The 16097-nt window shown below is 50.2% G+C and overlaps 1 protein-coding gene across 1 annotated transcript in view; it reads left to right on the top strand.

Annotated features, from left to right (window-relative positions):
* Positions 1-16097, top strand: part of LAMC3 (laminin subunit gamma 3) — a 1037231-nt gene that overhangs the window by 645342 nt on the left and 375792 nt on the right. The window contains exon 15 of the mRNA XM_069609277.1: positions 7858-8011. Coding sequence (XP_069465378.1) covers positions 7858-8011 — 154 coding nt within the window. The remainder of the gene's footprint in view (positions 1-7857; positions 8012-16097) is intronic.

Raw genomic sequence — 16097 nt, forward strand, 5'->3', positions numbered from 1 at the left:
AAACAACTAAAGTTGAAATGTCCCATTTTGGTTCTGCAAGTCCCAGGGAAAACATTTGCATTGGTTCTTGGAGTTTAAAACATGCACACCTTTTAACGTTTTCCAAAACACTACTAGAAGAAAACATCCTTTCTTGGTTTTGGGTGTGTATTGATTTTATGAAGGGCAAAGGCCATTCGTCCTGTTTAATTTGCGTGGTTATGCAAAGCCAATTTAATGAAATGTGCATATTTCACCTTGATAAGCTATTTTCTGGCTACGTCACATCCCATTGCGTTTGGTGATGAGTCCCCCCACTTTAATTTTTAGGACTTGACCCCTGCTCCAGTTGGAGTTCTTAAGTTCTGCTTTGATAAAAAGTTTTGTTTGAAGCTATCAAACTCTAGAGAGAAAACTCTGCCTAGGTGCTCCCAGCTCCAGGCTGGCACCACCTCATCAAGAGCCAACCTGTGTTACTGGATGAGTGCCCAGTGAACCAAGAGGGACTGGGCGCAGCTTCACTGACCCCCAGGCTGGAGATCAGCTGTGGGCTGGCGCATACACGTCCATTGCCAACACCTATAAGAGCTGCCCCTTGTGAATTGTCATGTGAATTGCCACCCCGGCAGGGCTTCCGCAGTCCCTAGAAGAGACCCACTGTGCCATCAACCTCAACAAAGGGTATTGTCTCCAAGGTGCAAAGTCACCCTGTCATTCAAGTGCAATATTTGTTGTTACTTTTTCAGAACCTCTTCTGGTGTAGGGTTCTGGGGAGCCAATCGTAGTGGGCATGAAAAAGTCTGACCCAAAAGTCTTAACTCGCACTTTGCAACACAAATGAGCAGCAAAGCTGTGGCCTTTTAGGAGATCAGGGGGGTGGTACAATTAACAAACACATATGTACACAGTTTGGTGTCCCACCTAGAATACACACCCCACTTTATAATTCACTCAGTTCAAGGACCAGTTCAAACAATAAACTGTACCAATAAGAGAGTGGAGGGAACTGGTGTTGCAACACTTGGTATTATATCTTTTCTAAGGCAAACCAAGACCTCAGAACTGAGCTTCACCAGTCAAACCCCTGCCCTAGAACTATCTGCAGAGTTTAAGCCAAGTAAACCAGTTCTTGGACACATAAAGGATACTGTTTCACTAGAGCGGAGGAAGGGGCTCAGAGCAAGCAGGCTAGTGTGCTCAGGCTGGTGGAGGCGAGCTTCTGCAGAAGGCAGCACCAGCATGTGGCAAGGTACCCGTCCCACTACCAGGGTGCCCACTAACTGGCCAGCCCCGGGCCAGATGATACCCGCACAGCAAGGACGCCGCCCCTCCAGTGGCTGCAGACCGAACACATGTCCAGAAGCTCTTGCGACTTGCTGGAGGCAAGGACAGCAGAGCAGGACTTAGCACTGGCTTTCCCCAGTAATCCCAGAGAGGGAGGCACCAGGTACAGGTCTCCCCGGCTGATAATGTGGCAGATCTTCGCAAGGCCATTGGCTGCTCTGGTCAGTGTTGATTTCAGCGGTAGGACTCTGGCCGCCCCCGGCAGTCTCATCATCCTTTGATTCTTGGCTTACATGGTCAAGTAAAGGATGGCTCTTGCTCCTCTGCTGATATCCCAAATCTGGGGCCGGGGATGGTGCCAGCCGGCCCATGGATGGGCTGCAACATTCAGAAAGGAAGGGACTTGCTCTGAATTGTGCCAATGTGAGGCATTCGACCACCCCCACGGTGGGTGTGCGCTCATCTGGGCCGTTTCTCTTAAATTGCATATGAAATTGAGGGTAGGTCAACCTCTGGAAAATGTGTGGGGCTAATCGACACACATTTTCCAATGCTAACTGCACCACATACACTTATGACCTGTGTACTCTGTGTACTCTGGCTGGTCACATCCTACAGGCACCGTCCTCCCTATCACATTCATTTATTTATTAACATTGTTATAGCACACAGCAGCCCTGAGGCATCGTGGCGCTGTTCCAAGAAAAAATCTGTTTGGGGTACAGAAAAAGTCCTCTTAGGTTACAGTGGAGCAATAAAAACAGGTTACATTGTATACAGGAGTCATAGGATGCAGGTACAGTAGCATTCTGTTATTGCATATTTAGTTACAGTCTTCAGTGTTTAGAGTAGAGACAGTTCTTAGACATCCGTGGGGTCACTTGAATAAGATGGTTTTGAGGCCTTTGCGTAATGTGGTGAGGGAGGCTTCAGCTCTGAAGACGTTGGGCAGAGCATTCCAATGTTTGGGTGCATGGTAGGGGAGGCCTATGCCTCCTGCTTTGGCTCTTTTGATTGGGGCTATGTATAGTTGGTTGGTGTGCCGTGACCTTCTGGGGCGTATCTCTAGTGATGGTTTCTGAGAGGTAGGGTGGGGTGGTGAGGTTGAGGCACTTGTGGGTTAAGGTAAGAGTCTTGAAGGTTATTCTTTCCTTGACCGGAAGCCAGTGGGCATCTCTCCTGGCTTGGGTGATATGATCTCTCTTAGGGATGTTGAGGGACGCTCTGAGTGCATTCTTTTGTACTGTCTGGAGTCGGTTAAGATTTTTGGCAGAGGTGCCTACTAGTAGGCCGTTACAATAGTCTAGTTTGGCACCGATGGTAGCTCTGGCGATGGTGAGGCAGTTTTAGGTGGTCGGGAATGGTTTGACCATGTTTATAAGTTTGGTGGTGTGGGCAGAGGCAGAGGCAATGGCACTGACCTGTCTGGACATGGATAAGTTGGCGACTAGGTATATGCCTAGGATCTTTACTGAGGGTGAGACTGGGATGGTAGTGTTTTCAATGATGACGTTATCGTATTTGGGGTTAGGTTTGTTCAGTATTTCTTTGGGGCCTATGATGATAATCTCAGGTTTTGTCTACATGCGTTGGTTGCCATCCAGGCCTGGATAGTGGAGTAGATTTGGAGAAGGGCTGCCGAGTCATGGTCGTAGGAGCCTGTGAGTGGGAAGAGGACTTGAGTGTCGTCAGCATAGTTTGTGTAGGCTATGCTGAGGGAGTCAAGTCTGTCAAAAAGGGGCTTGGTAAAACGGTTGTAGAGTGTGGGGGCCGTGCATGAGCCTTGTGGCATGCCGCAATGGATGGCGGTGGGAGCAGCGTTAGCTGGGTCTGAAAAGACTTTCATTGCTCTGCCTTCTAAGAAGGATGTGATCCAGGAGGTGGCAAGGGTGGAGGAGAAGTGGTCTGCACTAGTAAGGTGGGAGGTGAGGGTGTTGTGATCTACAAGGTCGAATGTGGCAAATGAGTCCAGTAGTAGGAGGGCTGGTTTCCCTGTGTCCATTATTTTAGTTAATTGGTTCTTTAAGTCCAGGAGGGCAGTTTCCGTGCCATGGCCTTTGCGGAATCCTGACTGTCTTTTGCCTAGGATGGAGTGGTTTTCTAGGAAGTGCTGGATCTGATTATGGGTGGCCTTGTCTAGGATTTTTAGGAGGAATGTGACGGTGGTGATAGGATGGTAGTTGTTGGGGGATGAGGGGTCTAGGAATGGTTTCTTAAGAAGGGGGTGGACCCAGGCTTCTTTGAGGCTGGCGGGGACGATGCCTGAGGAGAATCATGCATTAATGAAAGCTGTGATAAGTGGGGCCAGGGAGTCAGTGCTGTCCTTGATAATGTTAGGTGGGCAGATATTACCTTTACATGTGGAGGGTTTAATGTGTTGGATGAGCGCAATGACTTTGGTTTCAGAGACGTCTCTGAATGTGAAGAGGGCAGGTAGAGGCTTCTGTTTGAGGGTGGGTGGTGAGGCTGCGGGGTCCGGATTGGATAAGAGCATGTGCCGTGTCTGTATTTTACCTTGGAGGCAAGAGATTTTATTAAGAAGTGCTTCTTGTATTCTGGTGCACCAGGCTTTATCCTTGGTTATGTCATCGGGAGTGGTAGGTGTGGAGGGGAGATCCTTGAAGGTAGAGAATAATTTGCTGGACTTGGAGTTCGCCTTGGAAATACGAGAATACATGTTGTTAGATTTAGCAAGGAATATGGCTTTTTTGTATATTGTTGAGATTAATTGGAACACAGAGGATTTAGCATAATGTGTTTATTCTTTTATAGCACAAGAAATGTTGATGTGCGGCGAGAGCAGAATGGTGACAGTGCAGGCGGTTGGCCATGTTGTAACCTTGTTAAAATATCAATGAATACAGAAGGTGTCTGTGAATATTTCCCCCAAGTTGGAGCACATGGGGACAGGATATGAGATGATTTATTTCGGGTTTTTGCAGAACTCTTTTTAGGAAAATGCACACATGGTAAGCAGTGTTCCCAATTGAAATTAAATGCATTCCGGGGAGGGTTTATTTGTAAGTGCACACGCTCAGTGCAAGTTTCAGGGAGCGTGCGCAGTTACAAGTCACAAGTTGTGTTCCGCCCCCCCTCTCCGCCATACAAATGATTGAATATGAGCCATGACATAACTTGATGCAGTAAAAGCCTGGCGCAAGGATTTTACGCCATTCATTTACTCTACGTGCCCATGGAAAGCGAACCCCTGCGTGTCACCCGCTGGAGAATGAAGGGCTGAGGCAGCTCTCTCAAAATCTGAGCCTGTGATTGAAGGGTGCACACAGATATCCAAGGCACGTGCTGAACTTGCTGAGCTATCTTACCCTTGATATATGCTGCTAATCCCCCTCTTGATATCTTTCTGGGACCTAATCTTCACTTTTCAGATAATCTGTAGAGACCCCACTGTTGCCTACATGGCTCACGCTGCGCCCCCAAACCAGCTGCTCTGAAGAATTGGAAGTTTGCAGCCAAGTGTGTGACAAATATTCCAAACCACAGCCAAAGTGTGTAGACACTGAGAGGCTGGCACCTTATGCTGAACCCTGGCATATGTGAGAGCACTATGGCACACTTGTGCAGCACTTCCCACACGCTGGCACACTGGGGATCATAATATTATCAGCCCACTGGACTCTCCAAGCACCCAACTGATGAATTTGCCAGCACCATGGGATATGTCAGCAACACTTCAGAAGTCCATGGCATATTGCGGCAACACCGTGGCATAGCGCAGCAATTCTAACAGCATTATTTTTCTAGCTGCATGAATTTTGAAAGGCCTTTCACAGACTGAGTGAGAATGTGTTTCTCACCTCCTGGGCACAGTATTTAAAACTATTGCATTTTCTGCAGGCATATCAAACAGTGTTTCAAGTGGAATTTAAAAATCGGGGTGGGGGCATTTGCTGCCTGTCTGAAACCACACTTACCCTTGGGGGGAATATCGTGTGGGCGAAGGTATAATTTCAGCAAGAAATAAATAAGCAATAATTTACAAAACCAATGGGCGATTTTCAGTTTTAGTACTTGAATATTTTTTTATTTTTTTAAGGTAGGACACTAGGAGCACCTTGTGTTGAATATGGACAGTGCAGATTATTTTGGCACTTCTCGTCCTGATAAAACCATATTCCAACTTCTCTAATAAATAAATATAGATTAAGTTACACAATAAAATAGTTCTCTTTACCTGAAAACCACATTATGTGTGGGCAGTAAGCAAGAAAGCAGGCTGCACGGTGGTGAGCTGGAGAGGTGTGCGCTCATGTGTGCATGACGTCCTCTTCAGCTGGCAGAGCCTGGCAGCAGCTGGGGTTTCACTCTGATGTACGCCCCCCACCCCATCACGAAGAGGAGGGTCCTGCTGTGCCCTACAGGACGCACATATCTGTAGAAAGGGGGGACCAACCGAGACCAGTAGATCCCCTGTTCACAAGCAGCTTTTGGAAACTGCCAGGCCTCTGCCCCAACTAGCCCAAGCTCACTTAAAACCCTGCATATCATTAACGATTGCAGTTTTTCTCGGTGTTCCAGTGGAAGACTGCATTCGACGCCGCTTCAGTGCTGTGGTACATTTACTTGTCTGCGGTGCATTCCATCAGGTATGCAACTTTCTGATCATACTGTGGCCCCTGACATATTTGAGGTTCCATGGTCTCAGTGGGTCTCCATTATCAGCCAAGAACGCTTATGCGTTTTCATCCAGTTAACCAGCTTCAACTCGAGTGAGGCCCCTGTGAAGCCTTACTTCAATACCTGATCTTAAGAAGACCCTCAGCAGTGCTTCGACCCCTGCACCAGTGCAAACAACCAGTCTTGACCCCTGCTTGAGGATCTGTGCCTGCCGAGCCTTCAGAAGTGTCCGGGACCAACCCGTGAACGCACCAGCACTCTCCTGCGTTACCCCGCTGCAGCTGTTGCCCTTCCAAGTACATCCTTGGAACTTGGAGGATCTTCCGCTTGCACTACAAGATGCCTGCTCCTGCATTTCCAGCCTTTTTGCATCAACAGAAACCATGCAGGACCTGCTCCTTTGTTCGTCCATTGAAGTTCACCTGTGTCCGCCTGATGACGTTGACACCTGGTGCAACCCCTCTTCTTCACCCCCTGTAGCTCCCCTGAGATACCCTGGACCGCTGAAGTCTTCCTTTCTGCGCAAGGGTGTTCAGCTGGACAGTGCTTGGAACCGAGATTCAAGCACTGTGACCGACCAAAACTAAATCCTGCATCCAAAAATGACATCTACCTACCAAGCAGCGGTCTCTGGGGAAATCAGAGTAAGGTGTGTAAGGTAAACCTGACGTTTCCTTCCCCCATCCTCCATAGGGTTACATGGGCATAACGTCCTGTCCCTATCTTTGCTGACCTAGATCGGTGGTGGTCTAATCAAGGATCCCCTTCTTGGTCTGCCCTAGTGTGGTGGGACTGAGAGAAATCCTTACCTGAATTTACCATAACCACTTGCATCGTCCAATCACAGAGGTATATGCTGGGAGCTGATGCCTTTAGGGCACAAAGCCCCAGGCCATGTTAGGTCTGGACTTGCCAAGCGCTAGGCAATTATTCTAGTACTACTTTGAATTGTTTCTGCAGTGTTTATCCATCCGACTGCAGGGATGTCATTTCGGTACAACGTCCTTTCATCGCGGGATGTAATTTCATGGGGATTTCTCCCTGGATATTTTGTCGAAAAGAAACATCGAATTTTTTAGGGTGGGTTAGAAAAATATATATATATGGGTGTGGGTGTTCAGGAATAGATACTAAATTAAAGGGCATGGGGGCTTGGGAGGGGAACCCCCCAAAAAGAAAAGAAATAACATTTTTGATGAGATTTTTCGTAAAAATTTCCATTGAGAAAAACCCATGTCATCCCATGATCAAATTACATGGTACCGTCATTTCAGAGGGGTAGCAAGGGAGATCGCCCAGCCTAAGTCTCAGCCTTACGGCTCTGCTACCAACTTCCCTGAGCGGGTCTGGTTAGACTCCAGTCCCTCCATGTTCACCATAATAGGTTGACTTCCCAGGATCCACCCCAGGGTTGACTTTGGAAATCCATCTTAACTTGCAAAGTGGGTAGTAAGAGAGAGAGGGGTGGCAGTCCTAGGGTATGGTGCCTTTCCATGGGAGCAGTGTTGGATTGAATGACGCCCATTGGGTGGGAAAGGGGTCCATGTAGGAACATAAATGAGGTGTGAGGACTGGAGGACATTATTACATTTTCAACAACGAGAACCTGGTGCCAGTATTGACACATTTACTAATACAATGTCTGATTGGAACGCCTTGTCTAGTGTACACAATTTGGGTGGGTAATGTATGGCCTGCCAGTTTGAAAGTTCACAGTTCACCGGGTACTGCTGGTATGCTTGATATGATGGGTTATTTATATCACACTTAATACTCAGAGGTTTCTAAGCGCGGACCCAGGGAATCGAACCTGTGTTACTCCGAGCCGTCTTGCTTCCAAGGTGAGCTCGTTGCCCCTGAGCTATCCTCCTGGGACCCATGTTTGAGTTTGTATGTGTGCAAGTGTGTGTTTCTGTACATGTATGTCTTTGAATAATGATGCCTTTTTTTCTCCAGCATGTAACTGCCACCAGGCGGGGTCTGCTGGTTATCCACAGATATGTGATCCAATAACAGGCCAGTGTGTTTGCCTCCCGCACGTGATTGGACAAGACTGCAGCCAATGTAGACCCGGCTTCTATGGGATGCAGCCAGGGATTGGCTGCCAGAGGTAGGCCTCATTTGTCACGGGTCGTATGATTGGGTAGCAGAGAGGCAGGGGAGGGAGTGGAAAGTATGACTAAAATGGTGTGAGATGTTCAGGTGGAGGCTGGGAGAAGACCCTGGAAAGGACCGAGGCGCCAGGTTACAATGGCCTGGGGGGCCGCAGGGGGCAAGCGCCCCAATAATGAACATTCTGGGTCTCGAGAGCCTGAAGAAGGGTGAATCTTGAAGGGGAGGGGGGAGTGTTTACACTGATGTCACATGAAGAACTTCTCGCCAGCAGGTGTGCGTCAGAACCACAGCTGTCATGACAGAGGGCACTAAAAGCTTCGTGCTGTGGTCTCAATTATACCGTTTCATTCTGGTGATTACTCAACAGGCGGTAATGTTCACCCTCTCCCCACTTACGCCTGCACAGCAGGCGGCAATGAATGGAAAATGGATAGCAAAGTCAAGTCCATTTTAACAATCCTTTTATACGAAAAGTTTCAAATCTCTGTGGAAAGTGCTAATGCGCGATTGTTCACACTCTAATGGCCAGATGGATTTTAATCGCATAATGCATACCAACGACCTGCAAGTCTTTTCCAAATAAAAGCGAATGGTGACTTATGTTGATTGTGCCTCCCACAGGAGCGTTAAGAGGCATCTCAGGCAGGTGTGAACGTCACACCACACTCTGCATATTTCCATGCACTTCTGTCACTTGCAAAGGGGAAAGCAAAAGTGCATGTACCAGAATGCAGAGAAACACATGGTACAGGATGCACCACTCCTGCCTGGCATGGGTGATTGTGCATCACTCCTGCCTGACAATGTGCATAATGCACCATTCCCATCTGACACGGCACATAGTGCACCATTCCCACCTGACAAAGGGCATAGTGACAAATCCCTCCTGACATGGAGCATAGCACACCACTCCCATCTGACACGAGGCATAGTGCACCCCTCCCACCTCACAAGGGGTATAATGCATCACCCCACCTGACAGCGCATAGTGCACCACTCACACCCCCATGGGGTATACTGCACCAGTACCACCTGGAACAGTGTATAGTGCACCATTAACACATGACATGGGACATGGTTCACCACTCCCACCTGACACGAGGCATAGTGCACCCCTCCCACCTCACAAGGGGTATATTGCATCACCCCACCTGACATGGGGCACAGAGTGCAACTCCCACTTCACACGAGGCATAATGCACCACATCCTTCTAACAAGGGGCATAATGCACCACTCCCACCTGACACAGCGCATAGTGCACCACTCCCACCTGACATGGAGCATAGAACACCACTCCCACCTGACAGAGGGCACAGTACACCACTCCCACAACCATGGGGTATACTGCACCAGTACCACCTGGCACAGTGTATAGTGCACCATTAACACATGACATGGGACATGGTTCACCACTCCCACCTGACACGAGGCATAGTGCACCCCTCCCACCTCACAAGGGGTATAATGCATCACCCCCACCTGTCATGGGGCACAGAGTACCACTCCCACTTCACACGAGACATAGTGCACCACATCCTTCTAACAAGGGGCATAATTCACCACTCCCACCTGACATGGGGCATAGTTCACCACACCGATCTAACACGAGGCAAAGTGCACCATTCTCACCTCACAGGTGGCATAGTGTACAATTCCCATCTGACACGAGACATAGTGCACCAATCCCATCTAACACAGAGCATAGTGCACCACTCCCACCCAACACATGGTATAATGCAGCACTGCCACCTGACACAGGATATAGTGTTCCACACCCACCGAAAACGGAGCATAATGCTCCACTCCCACCGGACCTGAGGTATAGTGTACTAATTCCCACCTGACACGAGGCATAGTGTACCCCTGCCTCCTTGCAAGGGGTATAATGCATCACCCCCACTTGGCATGGGGCACAGTGTGCCACTCCCACCTGATATGAGGCATAGTGCACTGCATCCTCCTAACAGGAGGCATATTGAGTCACTCCCACCTGACACGAGGCATAGTGCACACTTTCCTCCTAACAAAGGGCATAATGCATCACTTCACCCTGACAAGGGGCATAACACACCACTCCCATCGGACACAGGGCATAGTGCATCACTCCCACTTGACACTTGACACGAGGCATAGTACACCACTCTCACATGACATGGGACATAATGCACCACTCCCACCTGACACAGAGCATAATGCACCACCCCAACCCAACAGGAGGCATAGTGCACCACTCCCACCTGTCATAAACCATAGTGCACCTCGCATACTTGCCATGAGGTATAGTGCACTACTCCTGACATGAAGCATAGTACACCACTATTACATGACACAGGGTGTAGTGCACCCCTCGCCCCTGACACTCCCACTGGACATGAGGCATAATGCATCACTCCCACTAGACATGAGGCATAGTGCACCATTTCCTCCTGACAAAGGGCACAATGCATCATTCCCACCTGCCACAGGATATAGTGCACCACTCAAACCTGACACTGAGCACAATGCACAACTTCCACCTGACACAGGGCATAGTGCACCACTCCAATTGTACTCAGAGCATGATGCACCACTCCCACCAGAGCCGGGGCATAGTGCAACACTCCCACATGACATAAGGCATAGTGCACCACTTCCTTCTGATAAGGGGAATAATGCATCACTCCCACCTGAAATAGTACATAGTGCACCACTCCCACCTGACACGGCGCATAGTGCATCAATTCCATCTGACAATGGGCATAGTGCACCACTGCCAGGTTACATTGGGTAATTGTGCCCCACTCCCACCTGGCTTGGAGCATAATCACCCCTCCCTACCGACAAAGTGCACAATGCATCATTCCGACCTACAAGGTGCATAATGCATCACTCCCACCAGACACAGGATAAAGTGCACCACTCGCACCTGACATAAGGCATAATGCACCACTCCCACCTGACTAGGGCCATAGTGCACCACACCCACCTGACACAGGGCATAGTGCATACATTCCACCTGACAATGGGCATAGTGCACCACTCCCACATTACATTGGGTAATTGTGCACCACTCCCACCTGGCATGGAGCATAATCTACACCTCCCTAATGACAAAGTGCACAATGCATCATTCCGACTTACATGGGGCATAATGCATCACTCCCAACTGACACAGGATACAGTGCATCACTCGCACCTGGCATGGGGCATAATGCACCACTGCCACCTGGCTAGGGGCATAGTGCACCTCTCCCACCTGACACGGGGCATAGTGCACCACTCCCACCTGACACAGAGCATAGTGCAGCAGTCCCATATAACACAGAGCATAGTGCACCACTCCCACCTGACAGAGGGCATAGTATACCCCTCACACCTGACACAGGGCATAGTCCACCACTCCCGCATGACATGAGACATAGTGCACCACATCCTTCTGATAAGGGGCATAATGCATCACTCCCACCTGACACAGTGCATAGTGCACCACTCCCACCTGACAAAGGGCATAGTGCACCCCTCACACCTGGCTAGGGGCATAGTGCACCACTCCCACCAGCCACGGGGCATAGTGCACCACTCCCACCTGACACAGAGCATAGTGCACCACTCCCACCTGATAAAAGGCATAGTGCACCCCTCACACCTGACACGGGGCATAGTGCAGCACTCCCATATAACACAGAGCATAGTGCACCACTCCCACCTGACAGAGGGCATAGTATAACCCTCACACCTGACACAGGGCATAGTCCACCACTCCCGCATGACATGAGACATAGTGCACCACGTCCTTTTGACAAGGGGCCTAATGCATAACTCCCACCTAACGCAGGACATAATGCACCGCTCCCACCTGACACAGAGCAGCACTGCCACCTGACACGAAGTATAGTACACCCCTCCCACCTGACAAAGGGCATAGTGCACCACTCCCACTTGACACGGGGCATAATACACCACTCCCTGACAGGGGCATAGGGCACAACTCCCACCTGCCACACCGCCTAATATGCAACACCTATCTGATACAATGCATATAACACCCCTCCCACTTGTCACGAGGCATAGTGCCCCACTTCCTCCTGACATGGGTCATAGTTTATCACTCCCATCTGGCACTGGGGATAGTGTGCCACCCCCACCTAACACGAGGCATAGTACACCGCTCACATCGAACACAGTACAGCACTGCCACCTGTCACGAAGTATAGTACACTCTTCCCATCTGACAAAGGGCATAGTGCACCACTCCCACTTGACAGGAGGCATAGTGCAACTTTCCACTTGACACAGAGCATAATGCACCACTCCCTGTCACAGGGCATAGTGCGCAACTCCCACCTACCACATTGGCATAATATGCCACACCTATCTGAAACAAGGTACATAGCACCACTCTCACCTGACACAGGGCATAGTGCACCACTCCCACCTGACACGGGGCATTGACCACCACTCACACCTGACACCGGGCACGGTGCACTACTCCCACCTGACACAGGGCATAGAGCACCACTCTCACATGACACGAGGCACAGTGAATCATTTCTTCCTGACACAAGGCATACTGCACTATTATCTCCTGACAGGGGGCATAGTGCACCACTCCCACTTGACATAAAACATGATCCACTACTCCCACCTGATATGGAGTGTAGTGCACCATTTCCTCCTGGCAATGGGCACAGTGCACTGCTCTCACCTGACATAGGGCATAGTGCACCACTCCCACCTGGCATGAGGCAGAGTGCCCCCCTCCCACCTGACACCGGGCATAGTGCACTACTCGCACATAACACAGGGCATTTCACACTACTCCCACTTGACACAGGCATAGTGCACCACTTCCTCCTGACACAGAGCATGATGCACCACTCCCACCTGACATGGAGCATAGTGCACCATTTCCTCCTTACAATGGGCATAGTGCACCACTCACACTTGACACATGGCATAGTGCACCATTCCCACCTGACATGAAGTATAGTGCACCCCTCCCACCGGACACGGGGCATAGTGTACCACTCACTCCTGACACGGAGCATAGTGTACCACTCACTCCTGACATGGGGCATAATACACCACTCCCTGACAGGGGCTTAGGGCACAACTCCCACCTGCCACACCGCCTAATATGCAACACCTATCTGATACAATGCATATAACACCCCTCCCACTTGTCACGAGGCATAGTGCCCCACTTCCTCCTGACATGGGTCATAGTTTATCACTCCCATCTGGCACTGGGGATAGTGTGCCACCCCCACCTAACACGAGGCATAGTACACCGCTCACATCGAACACAGTACAGCACTGCCACCTGACACGAAGTATAGTACACCCTTCCCATCTGACAAAGGGCATAGTGCACCACTCCCACTTGACAGGAGGCATAGTGCAACTTTCCACTTGACACAGAGCATAATGCACCACTCCCTGTCACAGGGCATAGTGCGCAACTCCCACCTACCACATTGGCATAATATGCCACACCTATCTGAAACAAGGTACATAGCACCACTCTCACCTGACACAGGGCATAGTGCACCACTCCCACCTGACACGGGGCATTGACCACCACTCACACCTGACACCGGGCACGGTGCACTACTCCCACCTGACACAGGGCATAGAGCACCACTCTCACATGACACGAGGCACAGTGAATCATTTCTTCCTGACACCAGGCATACTGCACTATTATCTCCTGACAGGGGGCATAGTGCACCACTCCCACTTGACATAAAACATGATCCACTACTCCCACCTGATATGGAGTGTAGTGCACCATTTCCTCCTGGCAATGGGCACAGTGCACTGCTCTCACCTGACATAGGGCATAGTGCACCACTCCCATCTGGCATGAGGCAGAGTGCCCCCCTCCCACCTGACACCAGGCATAGTGCACTACTCGCACATAACACAGGGCATTTCACACTACGCCCACTTGACACAGGCATAGTGCACCACTTCCTCCTGACACAGAACATGATGCACCACTCCCACCTGACATGGAGCATAGTGCACCATTTCCTCCTTACAATGGGCATAGTGCACCACTCACACTTGACACATGACATAGTGCACCATTCCCACCTGACATGAAGTATAGTGCCCCCCTCACACCTGACACAGGGCATAGTCCACCACTCCCGCATGACATGAGACATAGTGCACCACGTCCTTTTGACAAGGGGCCTAATGCATAACTCCCACCTAACGCAGGACATAATGCACCGCTCCCACCTGACACAGAGCAGCACTGCCACCTGACACGAAGTATAGTACACCCCTCCCACCTGACAAAGGGCATAGTGCACCACTCCCACTTGACACGGGGCATAATACACCACTCCCTGACAGGGGCTTAGGGCACAACTCCCACCTGCCACACCGCCTAATATGCAACACCTATCTGATACAATGCATATAACACCCCTCCCACTTGTCACGAGGCATAGTGCCCCACTTCCTCCTGACATGGGTCATAGTTTATCACTCCCATCTGGCACTGGGGATAGTGTGCCACCCCCACCTAACGCGAGGCATAGTACACCGCTCACATCGAACACAGTACAGCACTGCCACCTGTCACGAAGTATAGTACACTCTTCCCATCTGACAAAGGGCATAGTGCACCACTCCCACTTGACAGGAGGCATAGTGCAACTTTCCACTTGACACAGAGCATAATGCACCACTCCCTGTCACAGGGCATAGTGCGCAACTCCCACCTACCACATTGGCATAATATGCCACACCTATCTGAAACAAGGTACATAGCACCACTCTCACCTGACACAGGGCATAGTGCACCACTCCCACCTGACACGGGGCATTGACCACCACTCACACCTGACACCGGGCACGGTGCACTACTCCCACCTGACACAGGGCATAGAGCACCACTCTCACATGACACGAGGCACAGTGAATCATTTCTTCCTGACACAAGGCATACTGCACTATTATCTCCTGACAGGGGGCATAGTGCACCACTCCCACTTGACATAAAACATGATCCACTACTCCCACCTGATATGGAGTGTAGTGCACCATTTCCTCCTGGCAATGGGCACAGTGCACTGCTCTCACCTGACATAGGGCATAGTGCACCACTCCCACCTGGCATGAGGCAGAGTGCCCCCCTCCCACCTGACACCGGGCATAATGCACTACTCGCACATAACACAGGGCATTTCACACTACGCCCACTTGACACAGGCATAGTGCACCACTTCCTCCTGACACAGAACATGATGCACCACTCCCACCTGACATGGAGCATAGTGCACCATTTCCTCCTTACAATGGGCATAGTGCACCACTCACACTTGACACATGACATAGTGCACCATTCCCACCTGACATGAAGTATAGTGCCCCCCTCCCACCTGACACCGGGCATAGTGCACTACTCGCACATAACACAGGGCATTTCACACTACGCCCACTTGACACAGGCATAGTGCACCACTTCCTCCTGACACAGAACATGATGCACCACTCCCACCTGACATGGAGCATAGTGCACCATTTCCTCCTTACAATGGGCATAGTGCACCACTCACACTTGACACATGACATAGTGCACCATTCCCACCTGACATGAAGTATAGTGCACCCCTCCCACCTGACACGGGGCATAGTGTACCACTCACTCCTGACATGGGGCATAGTGCACCACTCACTCCTGACATGGGGCATAGTGCACCACTGCCATATGGCACCGGGCATAGTATACCTTGAATTGACGGTCACCATTGGGTAATAATCGTATTTTTGCTGTATTGCAACTAACCAGTGATCCACGACCATGCGGTGATAAGCCTGCCGTTCCATCCCAGTTACCAAAATTAGACAAGGTGGTTTATCATTTACTTGTGTTTCCGATCTGTTAGGATCCCTTCTGCTGACTAGAGGTGTGGGGCTGATTGATGGCTTAGAAACCGATATTCATCCCTGGACCACTGGTGCCCGGAAGTTGATTCATCACACCCATTAATTAAAGAACACCAGTACTGATTAGAAATGTGGGTAAATGTCCACTACTATTATGGCCGCTCTGCCAGGCAGTGTCACTACCTCAACCTGGCAG

This window comes from Ambystoma mexicanum, chromosome 8 (assembly GCF_040938575.1).
Source record: "Ambystoma mexicanum isolate Mex_15411 chromosome 8, UKY_AmexF1_1, whole genome shotgun sequence".
NCBI lineage: Eukaryota > Metazoa > Chordata > Amphibia > Caudata > Ambystomatidae > Ambystoma > Ambystoma mexicanum.